Source organism: Schistocerca serialis, chromosome 3 (assembly GCF_023864345.2).
Source record: "Schistocerca serialis cubense isolate TAMUIC-IGC-003099 chromosome 3, iqSchSeri2.2, whole genome shotgun sequence".
Classification (NCBI taxonomy): domain Eukaryota; kingdom Metazoa; phylum Arthropoda; class Insecta; order Orthoptera; family Acrididae; genus Schistocerca; species Schistocerca serialis.
This window is the reverse complement of record NC_064640.1, coordinates 344,845,354-344,868,735: the sequence shown is the minus strand read 5'-3', so window position 1 is coordinate 344,868,735 and position 23,382 is coordinate 344,845,354. Positions and strand designations below refer to the sequence as shown.

Below are 23,382 nucleotides of genomic sequence, written 5' to 3'. Positions count from 1 at the left end.
AATTATACAGCTCTTATGTTGTGTGCTAGAAATAATTTTGCTGTTAATATCCATTGTTTAATATTAATACTTGCCTGTAAAGCTAAGAACTTCTTTGCCGCCTCTGCAGCTGCTCTTCCCAAATGCCTTGGGTCGAGAAGCCGTACAACCATCTCTCCTCTTCTTTCCACAGCTTCCAAGGCTGCTGCAGTTGTTGCATCATGATCATTTTCTACTGTTTCAATTTGCCTAAAAATCTCTGTTGATATACCACTGACCTGGTGTCAGAAAAACAGTAAATTAATGACCTGATATGACCTATTCTATCAATTTAATTTAACATAGTAAAACTCTGAAGACTATTATTTATTTACCATATAACAATTAATAGTCTTTTCATTTTCAGACAATTCTTTCAATACTAGTCAGCTATCAAATGACAGCCATAAAATAGCTGTTGAAGTTATTTGCATACATACTCCACAATACATCATGCACTCTGTGGTGGTATAAGCATAATATACTTAAATAGTACTCATTAATAAGCTGCAAAAGAAAAAAAATTAATGGTCACAATGAAGTGGGCTACAAGAATTCTGATGCAACTACTAAAACAAAATGGCAGTAATGAACATAAAAGTAAGCTATCTTTATGACAGTATGTTAGAAACTACTATTCAAACATGTCATTAAGTAGGTGGAAGCATCTCAAATACCATATCTATATCTATATAAAATAATGCAGTGTAAATACTCAAATAATGGAACATGGCAGTTTTTTTAATGTTATGAAAATAACGCAACCTAACTCTTCAACAGGGTTTGATTTGAATCACAAAAGAGTACACAAATAACTGAAAATGTAACATAAACATTTAACATAAATGTAAATGAATGGATGAAAAATTTTACACACACATTACATTCTACATACTCCTAAGTGAAACTCAATGTCAATCAATATTTCTGTTACTACTGTAAAGTTACAATCAGGAATTTACTGGAATGAAAATACTGTGCACAAGATGTGCACATGTAACATAAGAACAAAGTATCAGATAGAGTGAAATGAACAAATCTACAAACTACACTGATCTTTGACATAATCTATGACACTGTTCCAACAACTGTATGTGAATAGAATTGTAAACATGTGCTGCTTGAATTTAATCCTATTGCTTGGCTCTGTACAGTTGAAAATAACTCAGTATGAACTAAAACAAGAGCATTCTGTGAAAATAACTGACTTTCAGTACTCTGTGTGTTATACTTGCACATTTTATTCAGTGAAGTGAATCATATTTGTAACAAACTGACAATAATCTGTATTATGGGAAAATTTCAGAACAAACTATGCTTATTAACAATACAAACTTTAATTTTTTATTGCATTACAGGAAGTTTGCTGAACACATTCCAAATGATCTATGAGTGCAACAGTTGCTCTTCAGTTTTTATTTCCTGTTGTATCAGTTAAGATAAGGGCAACACTATTTTATTGCATTGTGAGGTAAATGTTAATTTTGAGTTCATAATAATTTGGATTTCATACACTTGTTTTCTACAGAAAAACACCCAGAAAGGCCATTGATTGTGGCACTGCTCTAGAAAATTGAAATAAAACAATATTTTTTCATAGAAACCAAACAAACCTACAGTTAAAATGGTAGCAAGTGTGTCTTTCCATCTCATATTCCATTGTACTGACAGGAATATTAAGAGATTATTCTAACATTCAAAGGTTCCACATGGTAGTGATGTCCTCAATAAATTTCACCATGAAATGAAATTTACCATGAAAGTAGACGAAGACATCTATCAAGCAGTCCTTAAGAATTTGGTTTGGAAGAAGATAGATGGCATACTGTATACAGGGAAAAGACTCAATTGCATCTCTATTTACATACATCCAGCTGCCACCATCCAGATTTATCGAGGACTCTTTTGAGAACTCTGATACACAGAGCTTTGGCCATAATTAACAAGGAAGAAGACATCAATGCTATCTTCCAACCAACACAGTGAACTGCATCTACTGCACTCAATGCAACTGCAAGTAGCCTTATGATAGGCAGTAAAAAATGTTGTGTTCTGCAGCACTGCTGGGAGTATGCCTGTTATGTTTGCCTAAGACAAAAAGATAATCTACAATCATTTAACACACCTTGTACAAAGACCGTTTGTTCCATTTCAAACAGACAGGAATGCTGTGCAGACATGTGGATTGTAGGACAATATAATAAATGAAGCCATTCAAATTAGGAGTGGTAATGGCCTCACAAGCAGAGACAGAAGGTACAAGCTGAGCTCTGTTTGGGACTTGTTACTCACCACAATATGCTGTAACCATGCACAACTGAGAGACATCAACACAAAACATGAGGTGGGACTTGGGTGTAACCTAATATCTCTTCATCACTCTACTCACCAAACCATTCACCCATAACATGGAGAGGGGCTGATCACTTCCTACTTTCACCTACTTAGAAACAACATGCATGTGATCTTGATACTTTTCCAGAAGATGATGAGAGTGGCAGTCTTTGGCTTGTGCAACCTCAGCTCATCCACCTAGACAATTGACAATTTTATACTGTGTTTATTTGTAAAAACTCCACTGATGTTCATGAATCTTATCTCCTCAAATAATAATTCCTTTCATCCAATCATAGTTTGTGTATAACTACACACTTCATAATGTGAGACAGCTATGGTCAAAATGACACTAACAACATTGTAAGGGCTTTGAATACCTATTATGGCCTCTCAAGAATGCCAGTTTGATCTGCCATGCATTCCAGTTTGCAATGCCAAGGAATCTAGTTCTGAAATGACAGAAACTGATGTAGTGATAAAGATTTTTGCCTGCAATTTTTGCACAGCAACCAAATTCTTAGACAGATGTATTAGAAATTATTGACCACAAATTCCAAATGTAAAATCTGTAATTAACAAGGAAAATGACAGTATTGTTAAAGGCTCATATGTTATATACAGAAAACTATAAATGTTTAGTAATCTGGGTTGTGCATTTTTTATTTATGGACACATTTCCTTCAAGCGTATGGTAAGAGTAGATTTTTTTATACAAAAAGAATATTTTTGTAGCACTACTGTTCACTCAGACACAAATAATGGTCCAACGACATTCACCACTTACATTACATGTGTCATAAAAATTAATCTCTTTTTGAACATATATAACAAACAGACTGTTAACAGCAAACAAAGTTTTACACTACACAAATTTACATCATACTGACCAGCTGACTGAGATTTCTGTAAGGTGTCTTAAATTACTTTGTTGTAGTACTCTTGTATAAAATGTGAACAATAATTTATAGCAAAGGCTACATTGGCATTCTTCAAGATAGTGGAATACAAATAAAGGTATACCATGGCCCAGATTACTTTTTTATTTTCTCTAATTTCTCTGCCTTCCATGATTATGGCAGGATCAGATGCAAATACTGTCACCTATTCCTAAGACACTTTTACAAATTTGTTACTTCTTGCCATCAATCTTTTGTAATTCCTCAAGCTCAGTCTTGTAACTTTCCAAATGACATTGTTCTTAGAACACATAATTAAAATTATATGTTGGTGACAAGTCACCAATTTTAACTCAATGACAAAGAAATTTGGTATGAAACTCAATAATTTTGAAAATGAGTTATAGGATAGAACTACTCACCAAACAGGACGCAAATATAGGCATGGTAAATACAGACATTCATGGGGAAAATGAAATCTTAACCCTTCAGAACAATAGGTTTCTATATTTAGAGCATGAGGGAAAATAGGGCTAAGAAGAGAAATGAAGAGGTTGGGAAGGAAAGAAGAGTATGTGCCAGAAGCCATGTCAAGAGAGACTTGTTATATTTTGGTTGCAGATGGAAAGGAAGCGAGAATCTCATTGCTCAAAAAGAAGTGACAACCTCCTGTTTCTGGATTTCCTTTCCCCATGCACCTGCTGGTCTATCTTGACCTCAGTCCTGTTTCCTACATTTTTTCCTTTTTTCCTTCACATCCGGATATCTGCTCTGTGCCCCTTTTTTTCTCCAGCTCCAAAAGAACATAAGGCTGTGTCATTCACACCAAGATTTACATCTTGTTTGGTGAGAAAAACTAAAGATCTAATCATTTGCAGTATGAATCACTCTTATTTTAGTTTTTGAGTGCCTTATATTTTGAAAGTAGACATAATGGTAATGTATATGACTGAAAATTTCGTTTCACACGTTTCTGTGTTATTGACATAACTTCACAAATTCTGACCAAAAAATTAGTTTTATACACAATGAAGATTCTTGAAATGAAACCCATTTGCTATTGACCTAATTAACAATACTTTTAGCAGTGACTTATCTATACCTAACAAACCAAATACTGCGTGAAGTGTGAGAAATAAAGTAACCAACTTCGCAACTGGCTGAAAAATATCCTGGTACAAGAGGGAACTATAAGAATCATGCACATTTAAAAAAATAAAAGCAATCCTGCAAGCTCTTACCTATAAAACAAAACAATAACCCGTGTATGTAGAGGACTATGGGTGTGTGTCACCGACTGAGAAGGTTCTTGCGGCTGGTGTAAGGTTGCTCTGACAGAGTAGGTTCTTGCAGTCATCACTGGAGGATTCTAGTGGACCATTTTGGTGTCTGTGGCTCTTAGGTGGTGCAGGCAGCATCCTCAGTTCATATGATCCGCCCACAATGTAGCTCCCGAAAACTAATCTAGCAAATAAAAAAATACCCGCCATGTAGCAGACCTTCCCAAATAGTTATCAGCTCGTGTACAATACTGACCTTTCCACAGAAAACTCATGAATTAAGTTTTCATAAGTGTGTTATCCTGGGTAGGTACATCACATATGCTTCAGTTTAGTTTTCACAGCCTATAAAATGTTGTGGCTTCAGATACAGGCTGCCATAATATGATTCATTATATCAAAGCTTAAATGATCTGCCATTTAAGAGCTTGGAGGAGTTATGTTTCTGACACCAGTCATAGGACATTATTTTAGAAAGCCACAAGCAATGAAAACTGTTGTATGGAAAAGAACTGCCAATAAAAGTGAAAGAATTTGATGCAATTAAGCTGAGAAACTTCATGTGCACTTAGCATAAGTGAGTGAATCTTGTATTTTGTGCACAACAGCTGCTCCGTAAGCTGCTGTTTCATATCTGTGTTGAATACTAGCAGTTCGGTGAACAATTTCAATACGTGTCATTTGTGTGGTCAGCTATCAGAGTTAACTTTTAGTACTGTCACAATGAACGGTTTGTTACTCAAACATCAATGAATATGCAGATGCTTCATAATTCATTTCAGAAATTTCTAACCATTTTTGGGGAGTAAGTGGAAACAGTATTGGACTAAGCAACACAGAATCACTTGCATCAAACATGAATTCCACACACACATATATAAATATATAACATATTGTTATTCTGTGATGCTGTGTGTGACCCTAGCTGGTAGAACAATAAATATTTGGAAGTGGGTGCTACAGGTGATAATGATGGAGACTTGTTGAAAATCGCATACATTACCACACTAGCTGTAAAGCTGTGTAAAGCTGAAGCAAATCATGCATAATATGTGCTTTCAGTTCCAAAATAAGTATGTCATGCCATTACCATGCAAATGTCATTCAAAATTACATTTTCAGAGAATCCTAATTCTAAATATTAGTGCAGATAGAATAATTAGATATAGGATTGTAATAAATAATCTATAAATAAGATTTTGTTACAATATGTGGCAGCTGATTAGTGGTTCTATTAAGTCAAGTGTCTACATCACCTATATCAGCAAAATTAAATCTTCCTCAATATATTATATCCATCATAAATACAGTAATTCTTATATATCTTAATAACATAGGATGATATGTGTGTTAGAGAACATAGTACATTTTGTAAAGCTTATAACTCTTCCATTTTTTTTTATTTTTCTCATTTAGCTGCATTTAAATTTTATTTTAACCCCAATGTAGCTTTATGTTCAATCAACAGTAAAACATTTAGAAACACAGAGGAAAATATTCAGTTATTAGCTAGTTATTCTAAGGTGGTGGTAACTGCTTTTTCTTAAAATTGGCATCCCAACTATTTCCGCATTCACTAATACTGATGTTCATAATTGAAGAAAACAAATCTGCTCCAGTATTACCTTGCCAAAAATAGTAAATCATTTCAACTTCGCCAGCAAAATTTCACAATTTACAATAAATTATGTCAAAGTATTTCCTAAAACCACAGAACAATCTCAGATATATTAATTTTTGTATGACTGTCTCAAATTACATTAATGGTGGTACCCCTCTTTCCATTTATTTCCTCATTAATTACTTAAAATAAGATGTAACACGGCTCTGGATTGCAGGATTAATCATCTCCAACTTTTGAAGGGAAATATGTTTAAGCCTGTCATTAATGGTGCCAGCTTAGTTAGCAGAGTATTCAATAGCAAAAGTACAATGTGTAAAATAATATGTAGATCAACACATACTAAGAGGTTATCTTTAAGAGACCAGACAGTTTCTTGCTGACTTTCAACATCTGTCACATTTTTCAGTATGGACTTATCTCTGGAGAATCATTACTATAAAACAACAGTCCAACTGAAGGAAGCATTGGCCATCCCACACAAGACAGTTCAATAATTCAAAAGTCATTGTAAGTCTGTTAAACATTACACTCAATTACAATATTTCATAAGAAATAAAGGAATAAAGAAGTCACTTAACGCAACTTGTTATACTTGAACACAATGCTATCGACCTTTGTGAATAAAAATTAAAACAAAAACATGCCAGTAAGTTAAATCACACCCCAATATCTAGAAGAATGAAGTGACAAGCAAACATGACATCTAGGCATCACCTGACAATAAAGTGCACAGAAGAAAATGTTAGTTTCTGACTGTAGATTGTTCCAAAGACTTCAGTTATAGAGTGTGGTGTGAGAAATAGAGGGTCCTAGGATACTCTAATCATATATTCAAAAATATTAAGGTGATGTCTAAGGTAATGCTGAAATAGCATTTTAGAAGAGTGAAGTTCAAAGCCACATCAGGCCATATAAATTCATATTTTCAGAAATATCCCTAAGACAAAAGTTAATTTCTCACATCCTTATCCAGTTGCACTACTGTATAATTTCCAATGATCTCTATTCCAGTAGGGTATTAAACATTGGTCTTCTCTTTTTCCTAAGGAGTAGTCCTTCTTCCTTCAAATATTGGGCTATTTAATCTGTTACAGTTCAACTTTTTAGTGATAATGATGACTTCATATTTTCCTTGGATGTGCCAATGATCATCATCCAATTATATGGTAAGCACATATCTTTTTGGGAAAGCAACTGTGGTTAATTTCATCTAAATGATTTGTCCATTTTGTTCTGTAGTGCTTTATGCAATCTCCTTTAGTTTTTTTATACATTTTTCTGTCCTCATTTATATGCTACATGCCTTTTCTTGTATACCCTATTGTTCTTTACACCAACCTATTTTTACTGTCTTTAAGCTTCATCTTTTTTCAGGAACTATTCCTCACTTTCATATCCTGGAGTACGTATAGCTGTAGTTTTGTAAAATTTCATTCCAGTCTCTCTTCCTATGCATTTTTTTAATTTTTATAATTCTAAAGTGTATATCACAAATGTAATTAAATCTTCCTACTTCCTACATTGCTACCAATGTCCACCTCTTCTGGGAAACATATAGTGTACCCTTGGAAATTTTTATTTTATTTTCAGTTACTATTTGGAAAGAGACCCCATTCAGCCAATGCCCTATCCATACAGGCAGGATTGTTTACTTGCTGGCGCTAGCTCAGCTACACATATCACACAAATATCAGACAAGGAGCCAGACAAAGGTGTCTCACAATGACCTGTCTTCACCTTCCACCTTTAACACTAGGAGGTTTCTGATCAGACTGAGTATCTTAAAGGTTCCTGATATCTATCCTAAATTTATGGTGATATCAACTAAAACAAAGCTTGTAAGTAGTAGGATACACTGAATGGCCTTTTTAGTGTGTGTGATGTCAGCATCATGGGGCACTTCAAATGAGTTCATGTATTTGACTCCTCCTCTGACAAATGGTCAGGGATTCTTTGTGCTTCCTTTTGTACAATTTTGCCTGGAGCAAACTGGAACATTTCCCTTATCATGATATCTGCATATGACATTTCACAATACACTATTTCATGTCTCTGCTGATAATGGTTAGTGAGACTTTGTAATTCTGTGACCCACTGCTAATATGACTCACTTACATATATGTTAGTCACCATTCAACAGTCAGTTTCTAATGGTCTTAGATGACACTCTTGGCGCAACATTTGTCCTACTTTGTGATGTGTTCAGTATATGGTCAGCAACGGCTGTGCATCTGAAGCAACGGTATGATTCTATAAGCTGGTGCCACAATATTACATGTATGTGAATGTATCTTTGATTATCAATATGAACAGGCTGGGCAGTTTTCCTGAAGGACCATCCAATGTCCTGGAAGTTCACAATGAAAACACTCTCAAAATCTGTGAATTGCTTGAATTGTGTTCCTTGCACTGTCATAGCATTCAGTATTTCAGTATTATGCTCAGAACTACAAACCACTCTTTCAGAAAGTGAGATACATCTATTATGTACTCAGGCATGGTTACTAACTGTCCACAGAATGCTGATTTGAATAATTGACATTACTACCCTCCATCTACACCCAAATAAAAACAGGGAGTTTCTACATCATGCCTTCAGAGGTGTTAATTATTATCTGTGATTAATGAATCTGTTTACAAACAGCTTAAAGAGTCTTGATTTTAATGGCAAGTTGAACTGAGCTTTCCAGACAAGGAAAATTACTAAAAATGTTCAATATTTTGATAACAGGGACTGTCACCATCTGTACTGGAAGAACATTATCACTTGAATAGCTTACTGTGAAGTGCATCAGTGTATATTCATTCCTGTTAAGAGGACACCATTCTTGTATAAACCATACTTACATATTTCATGTTGGCCATACAGGATGTAATGTATTATGGCAACATGAAAAATTCTTGGCCTGACAATGAAAAACTATATTTTAATGTAAAAAAATGCACTTAGTTTTTTATATAGCCCCTTTTCAGGTCAATGCATGTCATTTATTGAGCTAGTAAATTCTGTTCCTTACATGAAAATCTGAGACATTTTCTAATTATCCAGTTAGATCTGCTGTAACCTATACATTCAATTCAATGTCTTTCCTGTCACAAATTTCTTTCGATGTGGGATAACTGGGAATCAGAAGATGCTAAATCTAGTGATCAGGGAAGATGCTACAACAATTTAGTACTTCAAGTTCCTCAGCTTTCTCATTATAAAAGCACCTTTAAGTGCCCGGATTAAACAACACCCTTTTCTTTTCTTCTTTTACAATGCAAGTCTCTTCATGCATTATTTTTGCAGGGAGATCTGTGACATATTTGTGAGCTGTGTGGCATGTTCCATTGTCCTGCTGGTAGATCCCATTGTTTCAAGGAAAAAGAAACTGCATGTAGGGATGGACATGATCCCCAAGGATATGTGTATACATGTGTTGATCCATTGTAACTTCAAGAATGATGAGATCAACCAGGGAATGCCACAGAAACATTCCCCAGACCATGTCACTCCCTCCTACAACCTGGATCCTTCCGACGAATGTTGCAGGGTATTTGCTTTCAGACGTTTCACCACACACACAGCAACGACCATCTGTCCGATGGAGCATAAAACATCATTCATCTGAAAATGTCACCTGTCATGTGTGGCCTTTGGTGCACCACAGTTTTTGGTAGCGCCATTTTGCTATGCACGGTATACCTTAGCCATGGCAGCATGCAAACAGTTTACAAACTTAGCCATTTTGGTAATGCTACCACCTTGGCTCAAAAGCCAATGATTATGCCCTTTTTGATGGTAGATAAATAACTCCATTTCAGCATTACAGTGACTGCACTGCTTTCTGCATCCCCCCCTCCTCGACATGCATTATATACCATCCACTGCTAGTGGTACCACTTGCTGTCTGTGAGTGGTTATTGCACATTGAGACTGAATGTAGGCAGTGGTCACATTAATGGGACTGGACCATGTATAATGAGGTAATATTGTACCTTTACAGATGTAAGGTGCTATATCTAAAACAAAAAAATATGCAGCCTATGTGCAGTTAGTCAACATAACAACACACACAATATACTGAAAAAGGTCAGAATTTTTATTGATACAAAACCATACATGATGTGGTCAACATCTTAAGAGTCAATAGCCTGATAGGCTAAGAGTTCAGGAAAAACCAAATCGTCAACAATACAAAAAGCCACAATGTGAAAAACAGATGAGGCACTTCATATACATTTTTTCCATAAATTTTCTACAGGTTGTAGACCACACCATGTTGTAAAATGTACCAACATTTAAGCCACTATTGCAAATGACCCTCCTCATGCTGTGTAACAATACATGGGCAAGGCAAGTTATATATATATTATCATCATTTGGCCCCTGTGCTGTAATTAATATATCAAAGTGCAAGACTCACAATTGGCACCACCACCGACACCACTAGGGAGATAGTTGCTGCCTGCAGGAGTGACCAACTATGAGACAGCCTAATTCCTTGCATTAGAGGAAGCTTCAGCATGCCACTGCTGCCGGCAAGTATTTATTTTTGTCTGCAGAGCTGAACAGCCAGTCTGTATTTGGCCTGAAGTGTTATTACCATGAAGCTTATTGAGTGTACTACAGAGATGTCAACAAGCTAAGTGGGCTCAGTACAGTCTACCCATTCCAAGCAGTGTCCGCCCCCAGTAGCTGAGTGGTCAGTGTGACAGACTGTCAGTCCTAAGGGCCCGGGTTTGATTCCCGGCTGGGTTGGAGATTTTCTCCGCTCAGGGACTGGGTGTTGTGTTGTCTTAATCATCATCATTTCATCCCCATCGATGTGCAAGTCACCGAAGTGGCATCAAATCGAAAGACTTGCACCAGGTGAGCGGTCTACCCGACAGGAGGCCCTTGTCACATGCCATTATTATTATTATTCCAAGCAGTAGGACTCTGCATATAACTGAACATTTACCAATGACTTGGGCACTCCATCATTTGTACAGTATATCAATGTGACAACCGACTCACGGGCTTCTAAGCCCTTGCAAGCTTAGTGTCTTACAGAATAAATGTATTCAGCTAAGATTGTGTCACCATTATTTGCTGTTTTAGGATTGCCCATTTCTACCTCTGAGCAGTGACACAACATTGGCAATCAGACTTTGGAACTTATGGTGCTGAGTTGTTCCACTGTCAAGTGTGATATTATTAGTAATTTTTTTTTTCTGCATATTATCATGTCTTTATCACCACAAGAACTTTCTCTGCTAAAAGTGGTCCAATGCAGGGGCAATAGTTTCAACAACTGGTACAGAGTGTCATTCAACTGATGCAAGTACTTGCAACAGCAAATGCACCTCAACAAACTACTGCTGCACACAAATTCTGAGAATTTCACAGCCAGCAAGAGGACCTGGGCTAAATATGATGCTCAACTTGAAGCAAACTTCTCTGCCTATGACATGACAGGTACCAAGTGAAAATTTTATTTAATTTCTAATGTGAGGGCCAAAGTGTTTCAAGTGTGTGGGCTCTCATCTGGAGGATATTGCTTATGAGTCATTAATTTGTTAGTTATATGAGCACTTTGTTGCCCAGATGCATGTATCAGTTGTTTTTGAGGCTTATGAAGCAGCTTGGTTAGACAAACAAATAGTGAGTCACAAAACTGAGAAGGCATATCAGATATTGCAAATGTAAGTGTTCATGCGGAGTATCCTACAGTGACATTGTACTCCGTGATGCAGTTACCTAAAATGTATCAGATGAACACATATGTGCTGCTATTTTGAAGGCACCAAATTCTAATTTATAAACTATGCTTTCTATCATTGTGTCTCAGACATTGTAGGTGTGTGTGTCAAAGGTAATATTTAGAGACTCAGGCCATTTCTGTAATTCAAAGTGCACAACACACTCAGTTCTCTAATCAGTCAGAAGGCAAGCAGCAGACAAAGCCAAGTGTTAAAAAAGTCAGTCACTCAGTGCATGTGTCACTTTGCTGTCTAATGCAAGGAAACTGTGCCTGCAGTACTAAACAGCAAATGGCAGTAAACAGTGCCCTTGCAAGGGGGCAAAATTCTTTTCCTGTGGCAAGTACAGCCATATTCAAACAGCGTATTTGCAAAACTGCTGTGATAGGTGGCAGTCAGACTCTAGTTCACAGTGTATTTCAGTACAAGTAATGCAGTATCAGCTGAGGTAGTGCTAGGGGCCCCATCAGTGGCTCACCCTCTGAACAAACAGAAATGTTCACAAGTGATCAAATGGCAGAGAAATAAGCTATATGTACATTTGCATATGGCTCGGCATTCTGTGAAACTATAATTAGGTAAAGTGCTTCCGTAATGTTGCTGAACAGAAACACTTGAGAATTGTTTGATCGCCCACTAAAGCCACTCTGTCAGCATAGAATGGGCACCATATTTCAGTAATAGGTGCATGCAGCATGCCTGAAACATTTTGTAATGTTAGTAAATCTATGTTATTTCATGTCTTGTGTTCGTGGGACAGCCCAAATATTTTTGGTGTGGACTCATTAGACTTATCTGACATGGACATTCAGGACACTGTGGTTCAAATCAATGCTAATGTCCCTCAAGATTGTGTTAATAATTTGTGTGCAAAATGAAGTAACCTATTTCAAGAAGATCTTGGAAAAGTTAAAGATTTTGAGCTGGACATAACTTTAAAAGGAAATGTGCAAACACATTTTCATCATGGATGGCCTGTCTCCCCTGCTATTTGTGATAAGCGTGTTCAAGAATTGAGACTATGGCAAGACAGTGGTGTTTTTGAAATGGTTTCAGTAATTCAGTGCATACACCCCCACCCCCCTTGTAGTTAAAAAACCATCAGCCAATTTAAGGCTATAGTTCCAGTACCTCCCATTCAGCAGTGCATTAGCTCCCGCGATTTTTAATGTCTTTTAGCATTAATTAAATGTTTGGGGCATATTTTATTAATTATTTAAAAAGCAACATTTCATTGCCCCATTGAACACTTGTTTCTTATTTTGTCTCTAGAAATACAGAACAAGGGTTCAAGTTAACAGCAAAGGATCCTCCATGTGCAAACTATTTACATGTTGTAGTGTCCATCTGCATGTCAATGAAATATTTAGCCAACTTAGAGTTTTTATTTCAAGTTCTTTCTGAAGCAGGCCTGGAGTGAAGTTAAGTGAAGTGCATGTTTTTCTGTGCAGAAATTGAATATCTGGATCATGTAATTAATGCACAGGGCATACATCCAGCACAGTCACACTCATTAGGACTCAGGGATTTTCCAGAGTCCCATAACATTAAGGAGTTACCAGCCATCATGGGAAAACTTACTTATTACAACAAGTTTATTCCACAACACAAATTACGGGTTCACTGAATCAACTGCACAAGAAAGGTGTTCTCTTTCTGGAGTCAAAAGATTGTCAGGACGTATCTCAACAACTTAAGGATGTTCTCTGCAGTGATTGTCGTTTGGTCCACTTCAACGCAGACAAGCCCATTTTCTTAGCAGTTGATGTGTCTCCAATGGGTCTGGTTTGATGTTCTCCCACAGGATTGGTTCCTCTGACAAGTTTATTGGTTTCACTTCCAAAACTTTTAGCAAGGTACAGTGTAACTACAGTCATCTGGAAAAAGAGGCACTCACCATTATTTACGTAGTCACTAAATTTCACCAGTATTTGTGTGGGTAACGTTTCTATATCATCACCAAGCACAGGCAACTGACGGGTTTCTGCAGCCTGTCCAAGCCTGTCCAGACACAGACAGCACCAAAATTACAACATTGGGTCCTGTTGTTGTCACACTAGTGGCATAAATTGTTGTACAGGCCTGCAGCTTAGCATTGAAATGCTGACTGGTTTTTATGGTTACCAATTGGTACGGACTTTTTGTTTGATTAATCTGGAGATTCATGCTTCCAGACTGGTTCACAGGGTCTTAACACCCTTCATGGGTATCCAGTACACTACCAGTGTATTGCACAGGAATCTGCCTCAGAACCCACTCTTTGAGTTGTATTGCTATCTGTTCACAATGGATGGTGTCAAAGCTTAAAAGAAGTCCACCACCCCATGGCATACTATTACTTTGTGCATCAGTATGTGCTTTCTGTGTATCTGAGTGTCCTTCTCTTTCATACTGTGAATGACAAGGCACATCTGTGGTCCCTCAATGCGAAATGTTGAAGTTGTTGCATCTGGGTCATTGGGAAGTAGTATACACCAAGCAGCTACCTCACTGCCATTGTGCGTGGATGTACATGGATGCCCAAATTCAATGGATGACCTCCCACCGCACAGCCTGTGTGGAACATGATTCCAGTCCACCACAATGGTTTTTTTAGTGTCCATGTCCAACAGGACCATGGAAAAGGTTAAACATAGATTTTACAAGACCCTATTGGAACATGGAATGATTGCTGGTGGTTGATGCTTATAGCAAGTTTCCCTTGCAGTAGTTAGCAGTTAGCAACATGTTCCATGGATCATTTTGTACAATAGATTGTAATGATGTGGAAGGAGTCATTATGCATTCACATCACAAATTAAATTGTACTTATGGTTAAATTCTGAACATTTCTAAATTTTTTTAACAAAAAGAAAAAAAAGATATACAGATGTGAGTTAGTAATTCCTACCCACCACCTTTTACACATTACAATAACTGAAATTCTTCTACGGAATAGAAGGAGTTGGCAAGGAGAAACTTTCTCACTTTGTTATCAAATTTTACTTTGTTGTCTGTCAGAGATTTTATATCACTGGGAAAATGACCAAAAATTTTTGTTGCAGCTCTGTGCACCCCTTTTGTGCTAAAGACAAGCTTAATGTGGAATAATGAATGTTGTTTTTCCTTATGGTATTGTAATTGTGTAACTCAGTGTCCCTCTTGAGCTCTAGTGGATTATTTATAACAAACTTCATGAGGGAATAAATATACTGTGAAGCAGTAATCAGAATGTCCAACTTCTTAAATAGATGTTTACAAGATGATCACAGGTGAGCACAACATATTATTCTAAGAGTACGTTTTTGTGCAATGAAGACTTTCTTTCTCAATGATGAGATACTTCAGAACATTGTTCCATACAATACTATTGAACGAAAATATGCAAAATGTGTAAACTTACTGATTTGTCTCTCCCCGAGATTTGCAATGATTCTAAGTGCAAATGTTGCTGAACTAAGTTGTTTTAGGAGTTTCAAAATATGTTTTTTCTAATTTAAATCCTCATCAACATGGACCCCTAAGAACTTTAAAGTTTCAATCATATTTCTTACTTCCTCACCATGTCTGGCACTTATCACTGGTGTAGTACCTTTAGACGTGCAGACCTGAATATGTTAGGTCTTTTTAAAATTGAGGGTGAGACCATTCACAGAAAAATAGTCAATGATACTTTTACAAACTTTGTTTACCATTTCTTTTGTTTCTGTATGTGTACTTGGATTGATTACAATACTAGTGTCATATGCAAAAAGAACTAATTCTGCTTGTTGTATACTAGATGGAAGAATGTTTACATATATGAGGAACAGTAGTACACATAAGATTGAATCTTGGGGAACCCCATATGTGATTTCTCCCCAGTCACAATTATGATCATGGACTGTATTACTTGAATTACTAAGTACAACTTTCTGCATTCTTTTGGTTATGTATGACATTATCCATTGGTTGGCTACGCCTTCAATCTGATAAAATGTTAATTTATCTAGGAAAATAGGTTGATTCACATAGTCAAATGCCTTCGTGAGGTCACAAAAAATATCATCCAATGCTATTTTATCCTTTAATGCTAGCAAAATCTGGTTAGTGAACATATGAATGGCATTCTCAGTGGAGCAACCCTTCTGAAATCCAAACTATGATTTGCTTAGGATACTATTGTTGCTAAGGTAAGACACTATTCCGGAATAGACCACCTTCTAAAAAATTTTGGAGAATGATATTAGCAGTGTAGTCCCACTGAATTCCACTACAACAGCCATTACAGTGTCAGCCCTTACCTTGATTTTTTGTATAGAAGGATTATCAGTGGTTGTTGTTTCCATCAAAGGATCACAGTTTATATTTGCTGACTTTCAACAATTTTGTGATGACTATGGAATCCAGCATACAACAATGGCGATTTGCCCATCATCAAACAATTAAGCTGAAAGTTTTGTACACACATTCAAGATGTAAATGGAAAAGCTGCATACATCTTGCACATGGGATCTGGGCCTAAGAACATTTTTGCATGCTGCAGCTTCTTGCCTCGAGACATAAAGTCACTGGTGGAACGCTTATACGGTTGACATCATTGTATTCTTCTCCATCTCTTGCAGGAGTCATACATTTCACCAAACCCTACAAGGTTTCATCTCCAGGACAGTGTCATTTCCAGTGTGTTTGGCAAGTGTAGGTATTGAGATAAGTATTAGGCAGATCATCTTATACCGTTCAGGGTCCAATGGGGCTGCATTCGTAGAACCAGAACCAGCTGCAGCTTACTTGGATTTGTAATCTGCACAGAATTTTTGTTCACAGACCCAGCACATTGCAGGGATCCACGGAAGCAGTTGTCACCTCTGTCTCTTCTCCCAGCTCTGTCATCACCTCTTGTCGAGGCATCAATGGAGGTTGACATGAAGAAGTCATCTCTAGTGTCACCGCTGGTCCTGCATCCTGAGATGATGTCTGTGGAGATGCCACCACCAGGCATCCACCAGGATGTCCTATAGGATCTTCAAGCTGATACTGATGTCCTGTCCACAGCATCAGTACCCTGGATGGAGGCATGCACCCTGTGATCAGTTTTTGCCAGTGTTCCCACTGCCATTGGTCCAGGAACTAGCTGTACATGATGATGGTACAAACATTTATGGGGGAAGGGAAGGGAGGGAGGGGGGAGGAATGTGATTTTGTCAATATATCGAAGCTCAAGTCTCACAGTTGGAACCGCCATCGAAACCATGAGAAGGAAGTCGCCATCTGTCAGAGCAACCACCATGATGTGGCTTACAACCACACCTCCAAGGAAGTTTCAGTGTGCCGTTGCTGCTGGTGAGTATTTGCTTCCATCCACAGAGCTGATCAGCCAGTCTGTATTAAGCCTCAGATCTGGTCATGACAGAGCTTATCAAGTGTGCTACTGAGTTGTCAACAAGGTACAGTGGACTAAGTACAGCCTGTCTATTCCACACCAAATAACTCTCCATATTATTGAACAGTTGTCAGTGATTTGAGTGTTTGACTTGGTAGCTGGGGGGGGGGGGGGGGGGGGGGGGGGCAGCATGGCTGAATGGTAACCAAAGAGGGCCATGTTCAATATCCAGTCAGTGTAAAAGGCATCCAAATGGTGTCACATAAAAAGACTTGCATTTGGCAGCGAGCCACCACACAACAGAGAGAGTGATTTGGACACTGCGTCCTTTGTACATTGTATCAATGTAATGACCCACCCATGGGGCACACCCTATGTCTTATAGAATAAAAATGTTTAGTTAAGGTGTCACTGGCTCTGAAAGCTTGCAAAAAATTTCCTTATCCTTTATATGCATGTGTTCTCTTGCCGCTGCTTGATGACTACATTTTTTAAGTATCCAGTTGCAGTATACTTTCAAAAATTTATTATTTTTGTTGAAATAAAATGTTTGTTTCAAATAAAAACAGCCTGACGTAGGAAAAGGAATGTTTCGAGGAATGTGATGAGTTATGAACCCAAATATAAAAAAAGACTATTGTGTTTAAACTTGGCTAATACATCATTATTGCATTTTCATTTGGTCATGATCATTTTGTTTTTCCTAACAATCCCATGACATCACCTATTTTATACACGTTTAATTGCTGATCATCAAATATCATATAATGAACTTTCTTCATATAACTGTACCGAGCGAGGTAGCGCAGTGGTTAACACATTGTACTCACATTTGGGAGAATGATGGTTTAAACCTGCATCCAGCCATCCTCTTTTAGGTTTTCCATGATTTCCCTAAATCACTTGAGGAAATTACTGGGTGGTTCCTTTGAAAGGGCACAGCTGACTTCTTTCCCCATCCTTCCCTAATCTGATGGGACCGATGACTTTGCTGTTTGGTCCCCTCCCCCCAACCAACCAAACAACCAACCATAAAACTGTTGTCTGTGGTAATAGTTTTGGAACATTCTTCTACAACATCAGCATCTATATTCCACAAGCAACTTTATAGTGTGTAAAGGAGGGGCATGCTTCAAATACCACTATCATTTTCTACATTTCCTCTTCTTTTCAAGAATTGTGCATAGTCAGAATGACAGTTAGTATGCTTCCATATGAGTTTGGTGTTCTTTAATATTCCAATCAAGGTCATTCTGCAGGATGTATGTGGGAGGAAATTTATTAATTTTATTACAATATGTTGCCTGACTGTTTTAGAATGGTTCACTCTCAGAATATGAACAGTAACCTCTCTTGACAACATATCTCGTGTAAAGTCTGTTACAGAAGTTTAATGCACATCTCGATGACACGTGCATACTTACTAAATGGACCTATTATGAAAATACAACCATTCTTTGAATATTCTCTATTAATCCTACCTCATAAGTCTCCCAGAAAGGGCATCCATACTCCAGAATGAGGCAAACAAATTTTTTGTAAGCTACTCCTTTCACTGGTGAATTACATTTACTCTGCATTCTTACAATGCTCCTCTACAACTAGTTTTCTGTGATCGTTTCACTTTAGAGCTCTCCAAACACATACTCCAACCATATGAATTTTCTTCCATAGAAGTACGGTCTCATTTGAACTTCTCCCCCTTTTATTAGCTTTTAAAACTTATGAAGAATCACAAACCTTCATGCACTTTCATAGACTGACGACAAGATGTCCAAACTAAAGGCTTTTATGATGACTTGATATTTCAGTTCATCCATTTGAACAAAAAACAAAACTAAATGAAAAATCTTTAAAACAAAATTATTCATATTTTATTAACATTATTATTCAAAATAAGCAAAGAAATCATTAACATCAACCCTACCTCTGTATGAGGCTGGGAAATTTTCACAGTCTATTACACATTGATGTAATAATTCAACCATACTTTCCCTAATAGATAAGCTGGTCATGGTAACGTTGTTACGTGACCACCTACATCTACTTATGAGATCATATGTAGACAGAAGTCTACAGAAGGAAGATGGATACATGAAACAAGGTCACATTATGGACACTACCATCTTCATAAAGGAACACAGAGCTGCACTAAGACAACAAATGCAAAATGTTGTTTATTGTGAAATGTTGAGAACGTTTTAGAACTGTTGTAAATTTGCAAAATGGCAAATAAATTACAATAAGTAATGCAAAACAAGATTCACATAAAATTTAATCATTTTTAATGACAATTGTATCAAAAATCATGGCTGTGTCTTGATATATTGTTTATTTTCATACAGTGTGTGCTGTGAAAAACATATTTTGTGCTGTAGCATCAGTTGCTATCAACATTTGTGCTTTATACAATTTTAGTAGCAGTATCTTCATCCAAAAACTTGTTCACTCTGAATATACATAAATAAATGAATATATTTGAGAATTTTTGGAAGTTATGAGTGGCGTGCACTACCTATTTCCTAGTAAATCAGCATTTGTCATTTAGTTACTGTAGCACATATTATAACTAATACATTGTGTTACAGTTAGTTTTACCTTTTAAGAGGGGTGTGTATTGTCTGGATTTATTGTAATTTAATGCAGTTTTGAAGTTTGCTAGCAGCTATTACCCAAAAAAAGTTTCAGATGATAGTATTTATTATCCAAGGATTTTCTGCTTTCTTAATAGAACTTTCATATTGCCAACTAATTGTTTCAGTTCATAAAGGGAATTAGGAATATTTTTAGCTTAACAAATCAAGAAAGTAAAAGAGAATCAGCAGGTTTATTAAAAAATTATTTGTTTACCTTTCAGTAAGAATTGCACCAGCCATAATACAGCTCCCTAGTTTCTGAATCTTGGTCATTAGGTCCAAAAGCTGTCTTTCCAAATGGGAAAGTATGTCATACTACAGATAAACTGACTGAACATGATAATCTTTATTATTTTTTGGCCATAGAAGCCATTGCTTTGAGATTTACATCTCGACTACTTGATGGCTCAACACAAAAGTTTTGTCTCAAGTACAGATAGTGTTGAGGATCAGTGGACAAAGTTCAAAACCATCGTACAATATGCGTTAGATGAGTATGTGCCAAGCAAGATCATAAGAGATGGAAAAGAGCCACCGTGGTACAATAACCGAGTTAGAAAACTGCTGTGGAAGCAAAGGGAACATCACAGCAAACATAAACATAGCCAAAGCCTTGCAGACAAAACAAAATTATGCAAAGCGAAATGTAGTGTGAGGAGGGCTATGCGAGAGGTGTTCAATGAATTCGAAAGTAAAGTTCTATGTACTGACTTGGCAGAAAATCCTAAGAAATTTTGGTCTTATGTCAAAGTGGTAGGTGGATCAAAACAAAATGTCCAGACACTCTGTGACCGAAATGGTACTGAAACAGAGGATGACAGACTAAAGGCTGAAATACTAAGTGTCTTTTTCCAAAGCTGTTTCACAGAGGAAGACTGCACTGTAGTTCCTTCTCTAGATTGTCGCACAGATGACAAAATGGTAGATATCGAAATAGATGACAGAGGGATAGAGAAACAATTAAAATCACTCAAAAGAGGAAAGGCCACTGGACCTGATGGGATACCAGTTCGATTTTACACAGAGTATGTGAAGGAACTTGCCCCCCTTCTTGCAGCGGTGTACCGTAGGTCTCTAGAAGAGCGTAGCGTTCCAAAGGATTGGAAAAGGGCACAGGTCATCCCCGTTTTCAAGAAGGGACGTCGAACAGATGTGCACAACTATAGACCTACATCTCTAACGTCGATCAGTTGTAGAATTTTGGAACACATATTATGTTCAAGTATAATGACTTTTCTGGAGACTAGAAATCTACTCTGTAGGAATCAGCATGGGTTTCGAAAAAGACGATTGTGTGAAACCCAGCTCGCGCTATTCATCCACGAGACTCAGAGGGCCATAGATATGTGTTCTCAGGTAGATGCCGTGTTTCTTGACTTCCGCAAGGTGTTCGATACAGTTCCCCACAGTCGTTGAATAAATAAAGTAAGAGCATATGGACTATCATAAAAAATCATTGGTTACTTGTGTTTCAGCAGGAGCACGCATCTCTCAGGGCAAATTAGATAGCTATTTGTCTATTAGTTCTACTTTGGTCAGCAATTTTTTGACTCTGCATGACTCTGCTTCTTCAGATTATTTGGTAAAATGTGTTTTTAAGTCTGTATTTGAGGAATCTGATAATGGTTTGAAATCTGAAATAAGCAGAGCAACTTCACTATCAAGAGATCCCAAGACATAACGATAATGTGTCATCTTGTTGCTAATATTTGCAGTAATAAATTGTGATTCCACTTACAAAACCATATCTGTACTTCTGTCACAGGAAAGGTGGTATTTTCACCACCACATGTGATATTCCTGTACCAGTGTCATTTGATGATGAGTTTACATTAAAAAACATGTTTAAATTGCCACAGTAAAGCTTAAATAGTGACTGGAGTGATCCTTGTGCACTCACTATCACATCAGACTCATCTGGGCTCTGAGGTCATACATGGATCATTCCAGCAACTGGCAGAGAAAGTAGGGAAGGCCTGCTTTGTTCACAGAGTTTCAATAAAACGTAATTTGCAGCATTACTCATAGAACTGATCATGGCACCTGCTCCTGAGTCAAGTGGATGGATTTGAATCAGAGTCTTTGAAGGTTCTTTGACAAGTTAGGCTGTGACTTCCTGCAATGTGCCATAAGATTAAGAAATGTAGGATCCCCTAAATGGGTCAGGTGTGCACTACACATCAAAGACTGCTACCCAGGTAGCTGTCTGTGTATGAAGTGCACCCAAGGTTTCTTTAGATTAGTCAACTCTCCATCCAGTCCCAATAATGAAAGCTGTATTGGACCTATAAGTGTCAGTATAAGATCCAAAGTAGTACCCACTACAAGTGAAAGTATTAAAACCATACTAATTAACTGCTGAAGCACTCACAACCAAGTCCCAGAGTTTGGAGCATTCCTGAAAAGCTTTGGATCTCACATTATATTAAATAAAGAAAGCTAGTTTTAACCCAAAAATTTATAGCAGTGAGATATTTTGGGACAGTTTAAGCGTATATCAAAAGAATAGTTAATGGGAAATTGAGACTGTATATTGTCACAGTAGACAAGAAAATTAGATCCACCATGATAGAAACTGAAACTACATACAGAAATACTTAATATCAAGGGTGGGAATAAACTCACAGCTGGATTCTTCTATCAGCCATCAGTCTCACTTCCCAATGTAACTGTAAACTTGAGAGGAAACTTACAGAGTGACAGTTACTGAACAATATGAAATAAAATTGTCATAACTTCTGAACAGTTTGTGTTGGGACATTCAAACTGCACAGTTGGCCACAGGGCAAGATATGAATTACTATGTGCATGCATGGTTTGGTTTAGCAATAAACCCCATTTTCATTTGGATGGGTTTCCCAATAAGCAAAACTGGCACACTGAAAATCCGCATTTCATGATCAAGAAGTCTCTTCACCATCAATGGGTGACTGTATGGTGAACAATGTCCAGTCACAAAATAATCAGTGTGATATTCCTTGATGGCACGGTGACTACCAAATGGTACGTGATGGTTTTGGAAGACAATTTCATCCTCATTATCCAAAGTGATCCTGATTTCGGCAAGATGTGGTTCATGCAAGACGGAGCTTGATCCCATCAAAGCAGGAGGGTGTTTGATGTCCTGGAGGAGCACTCTGGGGACTGCATTCTGCCTCTGGGGTACCCAGAGGCCACTGGCATGGGCTTCGCTTGGCTGCCATATTCTCAGGATCTGTACACATGCAACTGCTTTTTGTGGGGCTATATCAAAGACAAGGTTACAGCAATAAACCGAAAACCATTTCTCCATTGCTGAGCTGAAAACAGCCATTCAGGAGGTCATTGATATCATCAATGTTCTGACACTTCAGTGGATCATGCAGAATTTCACTATTTGTCTGTCCCACATCATCGTCAATGATGGCAGGCGTATAGAGTGTGTCATAACTTAAATCCAAATATCTGTAGTGACATTTGCATGTTGAATAAAGTGTGTACATGCTGTAGTTTGTAACTAATTAATGTTTTTTTTATGTATGGT

General features: G+C 37.3%; 1 protein-coding gene across 1 annotated transcript in view; it reads right to left on the bottom strand.

Annotated features, from left to right (window-relative positions):
* Window positions 1-23,382, bottom strand: part of LOC126470820 (rho GTPase-activating protein 100F) — a 334,288-nt gene that overhangs the window by 232,011 nt on the left and 78,895 nt on the right. The window contains exon 3 of the mRNA XM_050098831.1: window positions 75-257. Within this exon, the coding sequence (XP_049954788.1) occupies window positions 75-257 (183 nt within the window). The remainder of the gene's footprint in view (window positions 1-74; window positions 258-23,382) is intronic.